This window comes from Stegostoma tigrinum, chromosome 11, assembly GCF_030684315.1.
Source record: "Stegostoma tigrinum isolate sSteTig4 chromosome 11, sSteTig4.hap1, whole genome shotgun sequence".
NCBI classification, from domain to species: Eukaryota; Metazoa; Chordata; class Chondrichthyes; order Orectolobiformes; family Stegostomatidae; genus Stegostoma; species Stegostoma tigrinum.
This window is the reverse complement of record NC_081364.1, coordinates 46,030,989-46,052,110: the sequence shown is the minus strand read 5'-3', so window position 1 is coordinate 46,052,110 and position 21,122 is coordinate 46,030,989. Positions and strand designations below refer to the sequence as shown.

Sequence of the window (21,122 nt, the reverse complement as noted above, 5' to 3'; positions counted from 1 at the left end):
GGACAGAAATATCAAAAGCATCTTATAATTAATGCACCTGCCATCAGTTATTCTGTACTGAAATGTACAGTATCCCTGGCATTATTTCTCATTAATTTAAACCCACAAGGATGTCCCTCTAATGTACATCATGCTTGCTGTCATTCATCCCAAATGAGTTGTCCTTCAGGTAAACGATGAAAATGTATGTATTTTGCTTTGGGATAGGGTAGGCCAGTGAGCATTTGCATCATGATCTGATTTGTCCTTACTCCAAGGCTTAGTTTGCCATGTACCAGACTGTTATACTCGGACTGTCTTTGTCTGTTGTGCTGTGTTATAATCAGATGTAGTCACAATAAGAGTATTAACTTCATATACAGACCATAATTTAACACAATGCTGCTTCTATATCCACCTGTGAACATGTTCTCTCTTTGTCATGATTATATCACTGACATCACTCTGATAAATACATGAATCCATTATGCTAATTTTACAAATGCTGCTGGGGAGTGCTGGGGTGGAATTTACTGCTGAGATTTGTCCTCAAAAATATACCATGGTACTTACAATTCCACTAACTTTTGGCAGAATCCCCAGGCATCAGGATGTATTCGAGAGATGGTATTGTAGTTCAGAAAAAGCTGTTGCAGAGAGGACAACCCATAAAGCCAGCCACTTGTCACTTCATTTAAGATATTACTGTCCAAATGTCTGGAAGAGATAAATATATGACTTACGCTACCTTCATACAAGACATGGGAACACAAGTATCTTAAAAGAAATTAATTCATACCTTATATCTAACAAAACATATCACAACGCTGCATTTGTTAAAACTGATTGCAATTCAAATTTTCAAACCAAAACAACCAACGATGTAATCAAAGTCAGCCGATGTACAAAATCAAAAAGCTACAAAATATCCATTCATTACCTACCCAGTGAGACAGATAAAAATATTGAGACATCTGTTACGTTTGCATTGCAGTTTTTCATAGCATTATGGCATTGCACAATATGATACTTCAGGGGTAAACTCAGGTCATGGCACCTTCCAGGTGTCCAGATTCACTCCAGCATGTGATAAATATAAATTGAGGAAAATATGGAACCATGTGTAGGCATTAGAATGACAGCCTACAATACCACTGACTGTAGTTTTACAGTCTGATGTTGCAAAGTTACTTATAAGGAGAATGCATGTGGAAATTAACAAGATAGAAGGAGGATGAACAGAATAAGGGCTACAGGGACAGTGTCGGGGAGGGGGGGGGGTAGAAATACAAATATAATTCATTGGTTTGTTCACCGACAGCCTTCATAAACTCAATGTGATTAATTACCTCTTTGTGCCATAATGATTTCATAACAATGTAGAATACCGCAACAGATGGTCTTCTAGAGTTTTCATATCTGAGATATCATTTCATAAACAGGACTTACAAAACTTGCATCCTGGCAAGACCCCAAAAGGCACCATCCATGAGTTTACTGATATTATTCCTCTGTAATTTAAGCACTTCTAAACTGTCTAATCCATGGAATGTTAGCCCATCGATGAGACGTATTCTGTTTCGGTTCAGCTCTCTGCAACACAAATTGTGCAAAAACTTATTCTCAAGTCTGCTTTCACTTGCCACTGCTCTCTCTCATTTCTGTTGATATTAAAAAAAGGCAGTTCCCAAGGTAACTGATCCAAATTCTAAAACTATGTTGAGAAGTGACAAGTACAGTGTATTTGTTTTTCAAAACCTGAAGCTTTTCAGAACAACAAGACCTGATGCAAATAGAGTATACGGAGGCCACCAAATATCTATTCAATCTAGAATGCTAAGCATACCACAGGTTCGTCTTTGCTTTGCCATACCACTACGTCACTGTATTCCCCCACTGATGCAGCAAATGTCACTGGACTCGTAACCCAGAATCTCCGGCTTATGCAGGGTTACGTGGAAAAGACAGGAGATTGGCACAAGATAACAGGACATGTGCAGGTATTAAAATTCCACCAAGGCAGATGGTTTTACATTTAATTAATAAAGCTAGTGTCAGTAATAATGCCTATGAAATTGATTATCAATTCTAGTGAAAACTTATCTGGGAACTAATATCCTTAAATAAAAGAGAAAAGAAATCTGGACTACCTATGATTTCAGATCCAAAGCAATAGGCTGATCCTCAACTGCCGTCTGAAAACGGTCTAACAAGTCACTCAGTTCAACAGCAATTAGGGTTGGACAAAAACAAAAATCGTTGGCCTTGCCAGCAACAGTCAAACCCCACGAAAGAACAGTTTAAAAATTATGGAGGCCACTGTCAGCTCTATTTACAATCTGGAGGCTGCAAATTTCATAGGACATAGAAAGCAGTCATGCAAATGAATCCAGTGATCTTCACTCTATTGCCAACATGAATTTCAGCAGTAATTCGTCAAATTGCTTAAAAAAACACTATTCAAATTTTGTTCTTTGATGAAAAATGCAGTCCCACAAATCTAAGTTTATATCATTCACAAACAACTTCTATTTATAATTTCACGTGTTACCTCAACAATAACAGCGAGACCATTTCTCAGCTAATCATTTTGGAACCTCTGTACCAATTGAATTCTGAACAAAATTCTTAAAAGTCTTGCTCTAGCTTTGTTTCAGGGACCAGAAGCTAATTAATTAGATTCCCGTTTGCAACAATGGAGAAATACAAATATTTGAATAATCTGATCCATCACTAATGGCATTGTTTCATACAAGGCATTTCTTTTAGGAGATACACGCAAAACAGAAGGGATAGATGAGGAAATATGGCATACTCTTCTACTCGAAGTGGCATTTGTGAGTCCTTATATAGTTAATTAAGCCAATATTGTGCCTCGTGTATCAGAAAGTCTTGAACTCAAATATGTAACCCAATTCCTGTGCAAATAAATAAATAAATTCAATGCAAGTAGAGGTCACACAGGACCTGACAGCAGGAATACGGCATTTGAAATTTTGAACCTGCTCGACCTTTAATAAATATTTTCCCTTATCTCCAACTTTCAAAGGAGATCACTCATTTATAAACTGTCCCCCAGTTCTGGTATCTCACAAGGGGAAACAACCACTGGTTCTTTAGCCTAACAAGTCCATTCAGGAACTTACATGTTTCAATAAGATCACTGAGTCACAGAGACACACAACATGGAAGCAGATTCTTTAGTCCAAGTAGTCCATGCTGACCATGTTCCCAAGCCAAACTAGATTGACTTCTGCATTTGGCTCATATCCCCTCTACACTCTTCCTATTCATGTATTTATCCAAATGCTTCTTAAATGTTGTAACCGTACCTGCATCTACCATTTGCTCTTACAGTTTCATTCTATATGTGAACCACTGCGTAAAAACGTTGACCTTCATGTCCTTTTTTAATCTATCCCCTCTCACATTAAGAATATGCCCCCTAATTTTGAACTTCCTCACCCTAGGGAAAAGCTCCACGCAATTCACCTTTTCCATGCCTTTCATAATTTTTTAAACCTCCAACTTCCTATGTTCCGGTGGAAAAAAGTCACAGCCTATCCAGCTTAACTCAAACCTTCCATTCCCAGCAACATCCTTGTAACTCTCTCCAATTTCAGAATACCCTTCTATAGCATTGTGACATGAACTGCACACAATACTCCTGTAAGCCTCAACACAACATCCCATCTCCTGTACTCGAAGGTCTGAGCAATGAAGGCAAGCATGCTAAACACCTCAACCACCCTGGTCGACATGTGACGGAAATTTCAACGAATTATGTACTCTGTTTTACAACATTAACCAGGGCACTACCATCAACTGTAAAGTCCTGCCCTCGTTTGTCTTGCCAAAAATGCAATGTCCTGCATTTATCCAATTTAAACTCCATCTGCCAGTCCTCAGCACATTGTAAAATAGTCTTGATCAATTAGGCCAATCTTAGATAACCTTCTTCACTATCCACCATGCCACCAATTTTGGTGTCATCTGCAAACTTATTAATCATGTCTCACAAATTCTCATCCAAATTGTTTATGTAAATGAGAAGCAAAAATGGACTCCATAATAATCTCTGTGGAACACCACTGGTCACCAGCCTACAATCCGAAAAAAATCACTCTCTACGACCGCCAGCAGTCTGCTACCATCAAGCCAATTTTGCATTCAATTAGCAAGCTCTTCCTGAATCCTTTATGATTTAACTTTACTAATTAGTCTACCATGCGGAACCTTGTCAAAGGCTTTAATAAAGTCTAAGTAAACAACGTCTATAGCTCTGCTCCCAATCTTTTTTTGGTTACTTTCTCAAAAAACTCAATCTGAGAGACACAATTTTCCTCACACAAAGCCATGCTGACTATCCTTAGTCCTTGCCTCTCTAAATGCAAGTAAATCCTAGCTTTCAGAATCACCAACCACCCACCTGCCACTGATGTCAAACTCACTGGTCTGCAGATCCCAGGCTTTTCCCTACAGCCGTTCTAAACAGGTGTGGGCTAACTTGTTCAATCTTTGTCATTGGCAGCTTAGTTGCCTGCATGATTTTATTTAGTCAGGAATCCATCCACACAAACAAAAATTAGACTCAGATTTGGTGAAGATTTATCTTTATCAAAAAGATGTGTAGCAAATAAACTGCATAACAATGTACAATTCCACACATGAAACTCTAATTACACTTCATGCACAGAGATTCTGCACAATTGGAATTACTCTTTAGTGCATCTCAACAGCTGGGTAAACAAAACTAAATTCCAGGAGGTACCTGCAATCCAAGCAATAAAAGTAACTACTGAGATCAGATCAAGATTGAACTTTCTATTATATTTGTACTACAGAAGATCACAACACAGCAATATGAGCAATAGCTGCTTCCAATCACTACGACAAGCAGTGCATCATTTCATAGTAGTGCTGTGGGAATATCATGACAATGAAGAAGATAACAGCAAAATTAAATAGTTTCAGTTTGCATTAAATATGGAACTAAAATTCAAATCTTATACATAGTAAATCATACAGGAAATTTTAAACAAAAAAAGTTTATTCTCCCCACTCACAAAAGGAGACCTGAAACATTTACTTGCAAGTTACAGAGATCAATTACATTTGCAAGACACTGGTTTTAAACAAATTCTGAACAATTCTATAGCAATACCGTCATTTAGCTAGTGAATCTGCAAGAGTGAAACATTACTCTAAAACTATTTACAATGCAGTTAGTGTAATTAAACAAAGATACCCAGAATAATGAAAATATTATCAGGGTTTTTTACTCACAGATGCAGCAAGTGTGGTAACTTGAAAATCTTGACAGGCAAATGTGAAATTCGATTTTTGCTTAGCCGAAGAACTTGTAAGGTGCTTGACAAATTATCAAATGTGCCAGGTTCCAACATGCTTATTCGATTGTTGCCCAGATAGCTAAGAACATAGATTTATAGATTACAGTAGGAATTATTACTATGTTCAACAAAACCAAAACATAACTTTATTAAAAAATTTGAAAATTGAAAAGATTAGTTTATGATGAATTCAAATTAACATACTTATCATTTATGCAGTTGTAATCTTACAAGTTTGAATACGAAAATAAGATTTACAAGCAGTCAAAGCTGTGTTAAACATTTAGAGCAATGTATTCATCAAGCACATATTTTACAACAAAAGTACTAAGCTAAGACTTGATGACATAATAACTTCAGTGAAATGAATTTTCAAATTAGATTACTAACATTTATCTCTATACAATTACTTTTATTTTTACTTACAGAACCATATGAGTTTGCAACACAGGTGAACACTACCCCACAGTACCAGAAACAGAAACAACAGCTGAAATGGAATTCATTCCAGTCATTCATTAATATCACGGGTGATCTTCTACTCAGCGATCTATTTCTGAACTATCCCTATAATCCCCGTTTTTTTTTTAATCCACCCGCTATTCAAAAATTTGAAACTAGTGACTGGAATAGTCCACCGCAGATAGTAAAAGATTCACAACTCTGAACAACATCAGCAACATTTCTCCTGATCTCCTTCCCTTAATTCCTAGTTCTAGACCACCAGGAAAGGGAAATTATCCAAATCAGATCTATCATGTAGCTTAAGAATTTTAACCCAGATCTTCAAATATCAAGTTAGCCATTGCACCAGTGTTTTCTAAAAACGTGCATCTGAATCCCTCGGAAGTACTAACTGTGTGTAAACTGTCTTGGCTGGTTTAAACTTCTGATGAGTAATTACCCAGTCAGGGTAATTACCCTACAAAACAATCTTAAACTCGGAGTTAGAATCAGAGACTTTACAGGATTCCAACTCACTTCCCCAAATAATTACTGAAGCAGCGTTAGGGGCCTTAAAACCTGCTCTAACCTCTTGGGTAACTATGCTACTGACAGCCCCTGTCTCACATCTAAGTTAAGCTGCACTCACCTGTGACCATACACCCACATTCACTTACACACAAAAACACAGATATTAAACAATGCAATGTGAAGTAAGAAAACTAATCACACTTGGAATTATTAAATAACAAAGTAACTAAACGTTTGAAATAAAAAGTCATTACATTCATCAACTGCAACAATGGTAAGAAACAGAAAGAAATTGCAAAACAAAAAACTGTAATACTTGGAAAACCTGGTACAGCAGCTCCACTGACCTTGCAGTTTATAATCCATGATGTCTCCTGTTTCCCAGCAATTCTGGCATTATGTTTTTTTTTGCGTAGAGGGGTGCATAGCTTTACTTTCTGTGTACTGTATCTAGGCCTGCCTGGCTATCAAATGGTGGTGGTTTCAGGAAGCGATCAACATTGCAAAACAGGTCATATCAAGCATGGGCAATTAAACAGATACTTTGTCCCATAATTGGCAGTTGGAACAGTTCCATACCACAAAAAAAAACTCAAAACTGCAGGTATTAGAAATCGGAAACAAAATCAGAAGTTGCTGGAAAAACACGGCAGACCTGAAGGAGGGCCACTGGACCCAAAACGCTAAGAACTGCTTCCTCTCGTCAGATGCCACCAAACCTGCTGAGGCAAATTTTCCGACAATTCCTGATGTGGTTCTGTGACGTTTCTCACATTTAGCTGTGCCTGTCAGCTTCTCCTCAGAAGAGAATTGTCATTGTACTCCATCCAAGAGCAATAAGCAAAATATACCTGCCATAGTACTGATGGTGCAGCATCACCAAGGCCTCAATTTCAGAAAATGCCTGTCTTTTTGTATGAAATCCGTCTGTGATATTTGCTTTCTTCATTACTTGTTGAGCCTGCACGTTAATTGTGTATAAAAGGGACTTGGATTCTTCGGGTTTCCAACATATTCTAATCTCTCACCATTTAAAAAATATTCTACTTCTGTACTTCTTTCAAAGCAGATAACTACACATTTCTCCACTTTATATATTCCATCTTCCATGTCCTACTAACTTTTTGGCCTCCTTAATGCTTACATTCCCACATGAACTTTGTATAGTCAACAAACCTGGATACATTGCACATCATCCCCTCATCGAAGTCATTTTACACACTGCAAACAGCTCATGTTCAAGCACTGATCCATGTTGCACCTCACCAGCTAAAACCTGCCAACTTGAAAATTATTGATGCACTACTGCTTTCTGTCCGTTAAATAATCTTCAATCTATGCCAATAGATATCATGTACAATAATCTTGTGCCACATTAAATATTTCCTTTTCAATGCCAATGCAATAAATGCATTGTTTCCCCACTATCTGCCCTACTCGTTATAACCTCAAAAACCTAACAGTTTTGTTCCCTTTCATACATCCAACTTAGAGTGTTCAATTTATTATACATACAATCTTGGTCATAGGCTATCATTTTCCTTACTACTAATATCATGCCCATAATTGTCTATTTTTGACTAGTAGGATTGTTTGCTACCTTGCAACCTACACTCTAAATTCAAGAACATTTAGGAAGGTTAAAACCAATGTATTCACTGTGTCTGCAGTCACCTCATTAAAATCTCAAAAAAGGTATAGGCAGTCACATCTAGGATTAGATTAGATTAGATTCCCTACAGTGTGGAAACAGGCCCTTCGGCCCAACAAGTCCACACCGCCCCTTGGAGCATCCCACCCAGACCCATCCCCCTATAACCTACACACCCCTGAACACTACAGGTAATTTAGCATGGCTGATCTACCTAGCTTGCACATCTTTGGACTGTGGGAGGAAACTGGAGCACCCAGAGGAAACCCACGCAGTCACAGGGAGAATGTGCAAACTCTGCGCAGACAGTTACCTGAGGCTGAATTGAACCCAGGTCCCTGGCGCCGTGAGGGCGTGCCACCGTGAACTACCGTGCCACCCCCAAAGATTTGTCAGGTTTCAGTACTAATAATTGTTTTTTTCTCCCCCCCACCACCCCATACTAATATTGTCAATTTTGTTTTCCTCTAGATCCTTTGTCTCTATTACTTTCATAAGGTTTTTTGTGTCTCACCTAGTTAAATCATACAATCAGACAATATGTGCACTTCTTATCTAATTGCACACAAAATTTTAGTTGTCCAGTCTAAGTCCCCTGGTCTCCTATAATTACCTACTATTCTTGCTGCATGTTAATTTGCTGATTTATATTCTGCCCAACACCAGCATTGCTGAAGGTCCAATATTTTTCCCACAATTCTTTTCTGTTCATGTCTTAGTGACATCTAAACTGATTCAGTATCTTGGTTTTCCAACCTAAGATCCTTTGTTTCAACTGTCTTGATCCCAGCCTTATGAAAAAGGCTGATCTCTCCCAAATCCATTCTACCTATTTCTTCTAAAGGTCATACATGCTGGAACATTTAATTCCAAACTCTGGTAATGATACAACCACTCCTTAATAACTATTACATCAATTAATGTTTATTTCTATTATTAATTCATTTGTTTTGTTCATTCAAAGATATTGCCTTCAACTTTATTTATTTTCCCCCCACTTGTATTACGCTAATCACTAGTGTACTTTTGTCAGTTTCTGTCCCCTCGATTCAATGATTCTTTTTAAACTAGACTTGGAATTGTTATCTATAGCCGTGGTTATTTTATCTACCAGAATGCTGATCCTAGCCTGCGGTCTATCTTGCCGAGCGTGGCCAATATATTTATATGTACAGGTCTTTTAAGGTATTGTACAGAGCAATTTCCAGTCTTAGCCCAGTTAAAGTAGAACATATCTGATTAAATGCCCCAGTAATGGTGCCAATGCCCCATGATTCAAAATTCATGCCTCCTGTGCTTTCATTTATGGAATTCCCCCTGAAAGTTTCTGGCAAAACCAGGTGCCATTTTCTGATTGTGATGAGGACTGGAGGATGAGGGTCAGAAACAATCAATCACTTGCTTTCTCCTGATTCATTGCATTAATACTCCCTTCTAAATCCTTGTTAATTTTCATTTCATCATTATTCACACACTTCTTCTGACCTGCCACTACCATAGTTGATGTCCCACTTGCTACAGCCTGGGCATCCCATTCTCTGTATGCAGGATAAATTCTGTCCATCAAGTTTTAGGAGCCAACTTCATCAACATCCTGTTTTCACTCCACATCATCCCTATAACCCCTCGGACTATTATTTATTAACAAGCTCTTCCCATTTCTATCTTTGTCTCAAATAAACCAAATGTGAATTCAAGGTGTTGTGGGGTCTATTTTACACCGATTTCTCCTCCCGTACTCTACCATCTCCTCTGCGTCATACATTTTCATTTTGCTTATCTTATGATGCATCCTCACAACTTGTATTTCAAGTTCCTATTCAACTGTACTCCAAAACCTCCTGTATCTCCCTTGCAGCAATTACATTTCTACACGTCTTGTCCTCAAGGTTTTCAACCTGCAACCACCTCACCATTAAACAAGAGTGACTACTATCAAACACATGGCCTTATATTAAACAGATCATAGACATTCCTGTAGCTTTACATGGGAGAAAGTGCACTCAAAAGTGAAAGTAACTTGAGACTTGCCTTGCCCAAAATCTTTCAGCTACTTCAATAGCACAGTTGTAAAGTAGCACCAGTGTTTCTGGCAAATAGGAACTCAATATTCTCTGCTTAGGCTTACAAATATACTAATGGCTACTTATTCAAAAAGATTAATAAAGAAAAATGCCATGAAAATAAAAAATAGGTGTGGATGGGTACAGATCTGAAGCAACTCTGCAATGCATATTCAGTTTAAACTTTCTCACTAATCCAACGACAGACCTGGGTAGCTTTTAGTGGTTGTGGGATGGTGGATGATGGAGAATTGAACAAAGAAAGCAATTTAATTACATGACCAACAATAAAACCTTTATGATTCAAAACTCAAAGCTGTTGCGCACTTTCATCCAACAGCCTGCACATTATTGTAACAGTCATAGAATAGAGTACTCACAGGTCCTTAATTTTGAGTTGCCGTGGAAAACAATTATTTTGGATTTCAGTAATTTCATTGTAGGTTAGGTCGAGTGTTTCTAGAGACTTGTAGTAGCTCAAGTGATTTGCCTCAATGCTGCGGATCTTGTTGTGGTGCCTGTTAAAAGTAAACGTCGCATATGAAATAAAACTTCAAGAGAATTAAAATAAAACATTACTCATGTCTTTCGTCATGATGACAAATCAAAATCCCAAGTACATCTGGGGCTGAAACTTCAGTACATCCGCAAGTGTTTTTATAAAAAGATGACTGCTACGCCAAAATATCACTGCAGATATACACCCATCGAATGTCACACCTGCACAAACTACAACTAAAATGGAAAAGATAATAATGAGAGACTGATAACCGACTCACTGAGCAGAAGCCATCTCCTGCAGACAACATTTTGTATCTCAGAAAAGGGTACTACACAAAAAAAACGGCTAAAGATTGACCGCAACCAGTGGTTTGTCGGTGTAATGACTTGACTGAGTAGCATGTGAATAAGCTGGCTATGCGGATCATAGCCTTACAGCAGTGATTAATTACCCCTGCAGTGCAAGTAAAGAAGAAATAAAACTCTTTGCAGGGGGGAAGAGGGAGAGGTGGAGAGGGAGAGAGGGAGAGAGGGAGAGGGAGACGGAGACTTTTTCTAATTTACAAGCAGAGTGCATATTTTCATTTCTAACATTCTAATCAACATAAGACACTAATCGAAGAATCCCTACAGTGTGGAAACAGGCCCTTCAGCCCAATAAGTCCACACCGATCCTCAAAGCATCCCACCCAGACCCACCCCATTATAACCCACCTAATCTACACATCCCTGAACACTATGGGCAATTTAGCATGGCCTATCCACCTAGCATGCAGATCTTTGGACTGTGGGAAGAAACCAGAGCACCAGGAGGAAACCCACACAGACATGGGGAGAATGTGCCAACTCCACACAGACAGTTGCCCGAGGCTGGAATCAAACCTGAGTCCCTGGTGCTGTGAGGCAGCAGTGCTAACCACTGACCCACCCTTGCATTTTATGTATTTTACATCCATTCTGAAGAATGGACCCGAAACACTGACTCTGCTCTCTCTCCCCACAGATACTGCCAGACATGCTGAATTTCTCCAGCAATATCGGTTTCTGTTTCAGATGTCTTAGTCCACTGAAAGGATTTTTGTTTCAATCTAATCAGTTCTTTCAAAACAATTTAAATAAAACATATCATAGCAACTAACTACCGTCATTTGAATGTAATTTTTAAAATCATAGAATCCCTACAGCGCAAAGAGGCCATTTGGCTCATCGAGTTTGCATCAAACCTCCGAAGAGAATCTCACGAAGACCTACATCCCACCTGCTCCCCACTCCTGCAAATCCAGATGGTTAATCCAACTACCCTAGTCATCCTTGGATACTATGGGACAATTTAGCATGGTCAATCAACCTAAACTGCACATTTTTGGACTGTGAAAGAAAACCAGACCACCAGGCACAAACCCATGCAGATTTGGGGAGAACACAATCTCCACAGATGGTCACCCAAGATTAGAATCAAACACAGGTCCCTTGTGCTGTGAGGCAGCAGTGCTAACCACTGTGCCATCCAAGGTTTGGCTGCTTGCAGACTTCGTCAGTTACATGGAAATAGGATATTTTACACTTCAGATACATATTACTCAAGCACAATGGCAAGTTCTCAAATTAAGTTCTGTCATATTCCTATACAATTTATCCAGATACAACTAAATGAATTAAATTATAAAGAGTATGACTGAATCAAAGATACAGCTTGTTCAACTACTTGTTGGGGGGAAAAAAAAAGTTTCAAACCCAACTCTGCCACCATCTGCCCTGTGCAAGTTTTAATACTGAAAGGACAACAAACTGCAATTGTTAAGATGATATTTCGGTTGTTTCCAGGTGGCTTGTCTCATTTCAGCTGTTAGCTTTCCATATAACAGCTGCACTTTCAAGTTGGTGCATCATTTCACACCAACACCAAAATTTCCTTCAATGCTGCCCCAAGTCATTTTTAAAATTTTTCAGAACAAGAGTAAACATTTACAAATTGATGAGCTGCCAAATGCTCACATTTTGAGCAGTTTAACAGAATGATTCTTGCTACCATGCATTACCTAAATGCTGCATATTTAATCTCCATTGCAGTAGAAATCAAAGCAGAAGGAAGTGTTACATAGGATATCTTAAAGCATTTCACTGCCAAGGAAATACTTGGAAATGTAGTTCCAGTTGTAATTTAGAAAATACGCTAGCCAACTGGCCAGTTATTTTTCGTTAAAATGTTCTTTTGTTAAAGAACATCTGCAGTCTCGTGTGAAGTTTCAGTGACTATCCACCATGGCAACCAATTGCAAAAAATTAAATATCTGATCTATCAAGCCAGGTTTCATTCTAGGATCTAATTTGTCCAATAACCACTAAGTGGATCATAACATCATCTTAATGTGCTATCCTATATTCATGAGCTTTACCTGCCCTACTAACTTATATGACATCTGTGGGATGCCTTTTAGAAATCGAGGTATATTACATCTACTGATTCCTCCTTATCTCATTAATTATATATTCAAACTCCAGTAAATGTATTAAAAAAGGATTCCCCTTTAGTAAAAGCATTCTGACTCATTTTAATTGTATTATGCTGAGTGCATTAAGACTTCTGTAACCGATTCCAGCATTTCCAATAATCGATGTTAGGATAAATGATCTTTCAGCTCCCCATTATTGCCCTCCCTCCCTCCTTCCTTTCTTGAAAAGCAGTGTCACTTTACCAACTTCCAATCAGAAGGGCTCATCCCAATTCTAAGCAATTTTGGAAAAGCACACGTAGCATGTCCACCATCTCTGCAACTATCTTTTAGAATGCAATGCAGTAGGCCATCTGCCACTCAGTTCAAGTTTTTCCAACATTTTTGGTCTGTAGGTATTAATTTCTTTGCTCTTCATAGCCTCTGGGTTACCATTTCTGAATGAAACCCATGAATTTGTAAGGAATACTGACAGAACATTTATTCATTTCTCCTGCCTCTTGCTTTTAAAATACTGACACTTACTTTAGTTACTTTCTATCTTATAACTTTAAATAAATGCTCTTACATGTTTTAATTTATTTAGCTGGCTTACTCTTATTCTCTACATTTTCCATTTTTAAACCAATGTTTTGACAGCCCTTGATTGTTTCCTAAAACTCCCCCATCCTCAAACTTATTCTTTTGCTTTACAGTATTTTAAGCCAATCCTTTTCTTCAAATACTACCACAAATTCTGAAGTGAGCCACACGTGTCTTTCTCGCTAATATTTTTGTTTTCCAATGCAATGTGCCTTCAGTGAACATTTTGAATAATTATTTAAATGTTTCCTATTACTATTTACAACCATGCCTCAGCTAATTAACGCTGCTACATTACATGACACGAATTGTTTAACAGTCTGATCAATAATGTCATTACTGTTTCAGAATCTATAATCTATTCCCAGCAAAGTTTTTTTGACTTCGGAACTGAAGAGAAGAACCATACTGGGCTCGAACATTAACATTTTTCTCTTTTGCTGTTTGAGATTTTTCATGTTCCTGTTGATCTTTTAGTTGCACAGTTGGCTTCAGCCTTCTGTTTGCTGTAAGGACACACTCCAACAACTGAAGCATTCTTCAGTTTAATCTATCAATATATGCAATGAAATTCTGACTCCCACCTCTGAGAAAACTGAAGCATGTGTGTAAACTTTGCCCTGGACCAGACAGTGGAGTGACCTTTCCTTCCTGGAGCTTGTAAATGTATGACAGATTTTACCATAACTCCCATAAAGGTGCATATGCAGGACCCATCAATAGGGCATCCCAAGCCCCCTCAATCTTACTGTAATCTTTAGTTTCCCCAAATGTAATCTGTCACGCCTAGGCCACAATTTCCCCCAAATTATATGTGCGGCTCCCTAACAAGTGAGGACATCTGCAGTAACCCATTTAGCTGATTATGGTAGAAGCACTCAGGTGTGGCAGTTGAAACACAGCACATTCTTTTGCTGGTGATAGACACTCTGCACTCTCACTTTTATTGACAGCATTAGGATACGAACATCAGAACAATGCAAGTGAATACATATTTACAAATGTACAGGTTGTGGAATGGCTTCCTAGAACTATCCATCAAGAAAACTATATCCCTTCTATCAGTGACTCCATCCAATAACAGTTGTAAGAAAAAGTCACTAAATTAAGGAAGCAGCTTGTTAGGAGTCTGGTGGGAGCAACCACCTCAGGTTGCACTAAGCACCATGGCTTGCAGAAAGTGAAGTGACGTCCAGCTGGCCTTCAAAATATGGGAACGTTTGACCTTGTGCAAGACCGTGCTTCTCATTCACCACATGCAATTCGATTTGTTTCATATCTCTTTTCCATAAGTAGGTAAAATGCATAATCAAGCAAGGAAATTCACCTGACCATTGGCAATTGTAATGCCACTTCTGATGCTCACCTCCATGTTTTAATTACAATGTGGAGAATTGTAACCTATGTTTCCAAATAACTAAAACACTCCCAAAACAGATTTCTAATAAAATTCCCAGCAGCCAACATGAAGAGAGTTCCAAAATAAATTCAAAAAGGTGCCTTCTGCTTGATAAAATTAAACACTTTTAATTGCCCAATCAAAACCTGCAAGCCAAACCTAAGAAACCAAACAAAAAAAAACTGAACGCAACAACAAATATGGCTTCAAAATAAAATTGTTTCTGATTTGACTTGAATTCCATTTAAAATATCTTTTTTAAATCCATGGCATTAAGCTAAGGGACGGCACAGTGGCGCAGTGGTTCGCACTGCAGCCTCACAGAGCCAAGGACCCGGGTTCGATTCCGGCCTCAGGCGACTGTGTGTGGAGTTTGCACATTCTCCCCACGTCTGCGTGGGTTTCCTCCGTGTGCTCCGGTTTCCTCCCACAGTCCAAAGATGTGCAGGCTAGGTGGATTGGACATGCTAAATTGCCCGTAGTGTTCAGGGTTATGGGGTTATGGGCCTGGATGGGATGCTTCAAGAGGGCGGTGTGGACTTGTTGGGCCGAAGGGCCTGTTTCCACACTGTAGGGAATCTAATCTACCTGTAAAGCATATTTAACAATTGAGGCTTTAAGGATACAATATGCATATGCTGTCACAACAAATAATGCTTTAACTGCACATTCCATAAGAGGGCACCCAGTAGACCACATACCTATATGTGTTAACTCAACATATTCCAATTATAGTTTTTCCTTAAAGCTTTTCCTGGACTGACTGCAACTACAAAGCTGAAAAGAAATATTAGGAGCTACCATTTTGTCGAAACTTAAGACCAACACATATCTAACAAGCTGGTTTTCCAATGTTAACGGATACTGTAACAAAATTCCAGTATCCAGCTCCACGTCACCAAAAATTGACCAGTTTCCTCTTCATGCAAATCACATGCACCAAGTTGTTTTGAAATCCATCCATTAGTTTTTGGTATATACTGTTTACATCAGACTATCAAACAGGTGTGAAAGCATTTCCTCTGTCCACTTTCTGTGGCAAACGCAAATGCACACGATTACATTAATGTTATGAAGTCCTAGTCATTGAATTTTCCCCCCCAATAGCTAGCACTTTCAAACTGCCATAAGTTTAAACGGCATTTTTTTTAAAAAGCCAAGGCTTCAAAAGATACAAGTGAACTATAAAATTTTGTCCGATTATTGTTGAGCTACAGAGATCTTATACGTTAACATTAAAACAAATAGTTTTCCAATTTGCCCGAGGCAATAAGAAATTTTATTTCACATGATTTGAATCCAAAATTTTGGATTGGAAGCTCTAAATGTCACCTGCACACACGCCACCCAAGATTTCACACAGCACTTGTTAATTTGGACTTTCAGGCAAACTTCAGTCATAAGTGGCAACACTCTTTTTAAACGTGAAAGTGCTAAATTCATTACAGTGCTGACCATTAATCATCAAGCGCCCTCATTTTTTTGCATATACTATTTCACATTCCAAAGATGGATAGATTATTTACACAAACTAATGAGGAAGTTGTCTATCCTATTAATTATTTTTAGTTTTTTGACCATCCATATATTCCATTAAAGAAAAAGAACTGATGTCTATGGAAATGAAACAACTACTAAAAGCAAGAGAAACAACACAAATAGCATAATTTTGGTTAAATCACATTACATGATTGACAAAAATAAAAGCAAAAGTAGTGCAGATCCTGGAGATCTGAAATAAAACCAAAGTGCTGGTAGAAACTCAGCAGGTCTGGAAGTCTGTACAGAAAGGAAAAAAAAATTAACATTTTCAAGTTCTGAAGTCATCATACTGGATTTCGGACAGGCAAACAGGAGGTTGGAAGAACACAGCTGGCCAGGCAGTTTCCGGAGGAAAGGAGCAGTCAACATTTTGGGTATTGCCTTTCTTCAGGAAGAGGTTTCTCTCTCCAGAGATGCTGCCAAGACCTCCTGAAAATCGCCACTGTTTGTTTTTAATGTTACTTAAACCACTACCTTGAACTGCTTAGCAGAAAAGCATCCTTTTACTGACGACAGTAATAGTATTATGCAAAAGGGGAAGCTTAACGCAATTTGCCTTTAGTAGTTATAATATTCAATTTAAGTTTATGCTTCATACCATCTCAGTAGGGAGTTCTGGAATTACAATTAAAAAGTAACACTTCAAAAGTAGTACAGAAATTTCTGGATAATTTATTTGACATACTTACAGAACACCTGCCTTTGTTATTGTTATCTAGATTACAATAAGTAAAGCTCTGTGTTTGATAGTGAATGGCTCAAAATATGAAATTTCGATTATGCATTATAATCTAATTCCTGTTGTGTATCTAAATGTCTAACTGCTTGTCAAAATAGGTGAAGCAACGTCTTCCAGTTTTTTCTCCCCTCCCCACCTCAAAAATCAGTGAATACCTGGTTTTCACTTTGTGTCACTTTCAGTTCCTAACCATCATTCTACAACCAAAACCTACCAAATTGACAGAATAATCATATGCCATGTACATTTTATGTCATTTAAAATGTGTATTTGCTCATCAATTTTAAATCAGAATCTTGAACTTTGGTACATTTCACTGAAGTCTCATGACTTTGGTATGCACAAGAGAGAGATAAACAAAAAATGGTATCACTAAAGGGAGGCCATGTCAAATAGAATCTGAGATGGGCCAGGATGAAATGGGTGAATTGGATAAGTTAAACCAAAGATTCCAGCACTGTCTAATATGCAAGAAACTATGCTGAATTACACATTTACTGATGATGCCCTCATGTGGGAATTGGGAGGGTGCCACAACAACCAATAGTGTTTTCCAAATACTAATCTTGAGACTTCACAAAGTTAGAATGAAACTAAATTAAAAATCAAATCCCAAAGACACTTTCTTCATACTTGTACAGCCTACTGAACAACAGAATTGTTCTTGGAGGTTTGTTTAAAAAGTGTTAAAACTAACACAAAAGTTTCGAACTTTTGACATTCAAAGATGAATCCAAAAATCTTCAAATCTTGTTGAATACTACAATGTGCATATAAACAGAAAACATGTACTGTGTCAAGAGGATTTTAGTTCCAATTAGAAGGATCTATTGTTAAATGAATGGTTTATGAAATGTTAAAAATGTTAAATGTTTCAAATGAAAACTACTAGAAGTCTCTGGTCAAGTCTTTGTTAATAATACTACAGTTCTATAAATTTCTTAATGAACATATTAATTTCAACAGCTACAAAGCTCCAAAATAGTCTAAACTAAGAAGTTAATTCTCAAAACTACTGGGTAAGAGCAAATGAAAATATTGAAATTGTAACTTTTCGTCAAGCAAGTTTAAAAATTTTAGGTGACTTTATGTTTAGCGCTATTGCTGTTTTTCAAAGTGCCACTGCCTTTCAACTTATAATATGCCCTGCACTAATGTCAATGAATCTGGAACAAGAAAATCTCAAATCTGCAAAATCAATACTCCGACTGGGTATTCATTAATAAACAGCTGTTACATGAAATAGAAATCCGCGATGCTGTTCAGTCCATCTTCCTTCATTCATTAAGATATATAAACTCACTTAGTTCTCCCAAAGTGCATTGTGAATAAGATTAAAGGTTCTTTTTCTGTTTAGAAGATTTTTTTTTGCATTGGGTATTTCTAATACTGCTTTAGTAGTATTTTAAGTAGTATTAATCTTCTTGTTCCATGATAAATATGTTTCTACTTTAAAGCTCACAAAGTATTTGCTCAATTGGTACTCCATTGTTTACCACAGACATTCTTTTGCTGAAGTAAATGAGATTTTTCAGAGTTATTTCATGAAAGGAATGCATTGCTGGTAAGGCCAACAGCTGTTGCCTATCTCCTATTGCCCCAAATGTGGTAACATCTTTACATCTCATCTAGAATTTTCATGGAAAACCAACTCTTCCAACAACTCAGTTTTGTTAGGGCAAGGACAGATGCCCGAGGTACAATCACTCTGTATTTACTAATGGCAATGCTGGAACATAAAATTTCCTTCTGCATGCAAAATTACATTTTCCAAAAAGCATGTGATAAATGTGTATATATGGACACTGGTTGAGGACAGCTGGGGACAAGCAATAAATGTTGGCTTGCATTCACAAACTAAAGAAAGAAAGAAAACTGATACACAGATGCTTTTGGAGTAGAATGACCAATTGTGAAGTCTCCATTATTGTATCACAGTGTTTTAAAAGGTTATTTCAGACTGCTTAAATTTTCCCCATCCATTTTGACTGGAAGGGCAATTTCACAAATTTGAACTGGAATTTTAATTACTGGTAATATTTACTAATACCAACCTAGACTGAAAAAGCACTAGTACTGGACAATTTGGAGGATCATACTGAGTCCAAGATTTAGACTATACTTTACAGCATATTCAATTTCAATCCTGGAATATCATCCTACATGTCTGGCATTGTACACTATCCACCTGTAGTCTATTACATTGTACCTGTTAAATTTCACACTAGCTGTTGTCTCAATTTCTGTTTTTTCATCTGCATTCACTTTGCTATCACCAAATAAAATGCAACAAATAATTAAAGTCAGTTATAATTTTTGTCAGAACATTGAGAGAAACTCTGCCTTGTTACCCACTCCACTTTACATCAACATTCTGGAAGTTACCTCCAATAAACTCAATTTCATCTGCAGCTGCCAGATAAAATTTTACATTCAGAAAAAGAACAGAAAGAGAAAAGAAAATTGATTAGGATAATCAACAGCTCAGAAATAACTTTTCCTTTCAAGTGAAAAGCTAAAACACTTTTTTCCTTTGCTTCAGAATCACCTCAAAAACAAATGCCCCATTAGACATTTAATTCAAAGGACTTGTCAAGTTTGGTTACAGCTATTGCAACAATCCTTCAATTGGTACCGAGGTAGGGTTTTACCATTTAGCAAATTCTGTCTCTTCACCCTTCTCTCCTACCCACAATCAATGTCAAAAGATACTATCCAAAGAAAATGAAGGAATATTGACGCATCATTTCGAGCTCTTCCTTGAGTCAACAGAACTACCAACAGGAAATATAGTTCATTAAATACACAACCAAGCTCTTCACAGCATTTTAGTTATGCAGGTAGAACCAACCTCAAGTTTCTACAACAAATCATTCATTTCCAGATCAATTAACTGGTATCAAATATGTAGGATGCTTTGCAGAATAACAATTGCATCCAGCAGTGAGTCAGTGTGCTGAACGAAACACAGGAACAAAAATAAAAAGTTGCTGGACAAGCTCAGCAGGTCTGGCAGCATCTGAAGGAAAAATCAGAGTTAACGTTTCAGGTCAGTGACCCTTCTTCAGAACTGATGGTAAACCAAGTAGATAGCTACTAATTTCACACATGCAACAAAAATCATCCTATACCCACTTTAAAAAGTTGCACAGTAAGATTTTTCCATGATGATGCATGATCTCAGGTGATCAATTCTTTCCCAATATCAGATATCCATTAAAATTGTTTTGTTTAAAATTAACAAACCTGAAATTCAGCAATGATAAGGAAGGATGGATGGATGAAGAGAAGACAAACTGCTCACTTAGCGCACCTCTACCTCATCTTTAATTCTCTTTGCTGACAAGTACGCGCTAATCTGTCCTCAATTACATGCATTTTGTTTCTGCAACAACATTTGTTTTGTATTAGGATACAGATAAAGGTCAACAAAGGCAGCCATCAGTTGCCACTGAGTACGATTGTCCACCCAGGTAATTCCATGTCACTGCTCAGACTGAAATGGTATTAACAGCCAACCAACTGAATTTCACAGCCTTATCGCTTCAAGAAGATTACTGCCCAGGAGTCCAAAATGGTACCAAGGGAAATAATATGGATTCAATAGGCTGGATGTGGAAAATTTGTGGCTATGCATAGGGTGGAAATATTTCCATGCCATGCATATCTAAGCGTAATACCGTCACTGATAGGGTCAAAGTGTAGCTTTGTGTCTTGTGCTGAATACAAAATTGATGATGTAAGTGAAATCAATAGACATGCTGCATCATGCTAATTTATTTTACTTTTCTACAGCTATGGGGAGACAAAGACTTAGCAATCCAGAGACATTGGCTAATGTTCTGGGACACGCGTTCAAATCCCACCACTGTGGTTGTTGATCAGGA

General features: G+C 37.7%; 1 protein-coding gene across 5 annotated transcripts in view; it reads right to left on the bottom strand.

Annotated features, from left to right (window-relative positions):
* The window catches only part of lrig1 (leucine-rich repeats and immunoglobulin-like domains 1), a 104,346-nt gene that overhangs the window by 34,486 nt on the left and 48,738 nt on the right, over positions 1 to 21,122 (bottom strand). For 4 of the 5 annotated variants that reach the window (XR_007249256.2, XM_048547935.2, XM_059649927.1 and 1 more), the window contains 4 exons: positions 10,400 to 10,537; positions 5,266 to 5,409; positions 1,429 to 1,572; positions 553 to 696 (listed from right to left, as the gene is read on the bottom strand). Coding sequence is in view for 4 of the 5 variants with exons in the window: in XM_048547935.2 (XP_048403892.2) it covers positions 553 to 696; positions 1,429 to 1,572; positions 5,266 to 5,409; positions 10,400 to 10,537 (570 nt within the window). In the remaining variant the exon portion in view is untranslated. The remainder of the gene's footprint in view (positions 1 to 552; positions 697 to 1,428; positions 1,573 to 5,265; positions 5,410 to 10,399; positions 10,538 to 21,122) is intronic. The other variant, XM_048547936.2, reaches the window with a different exon arrangement.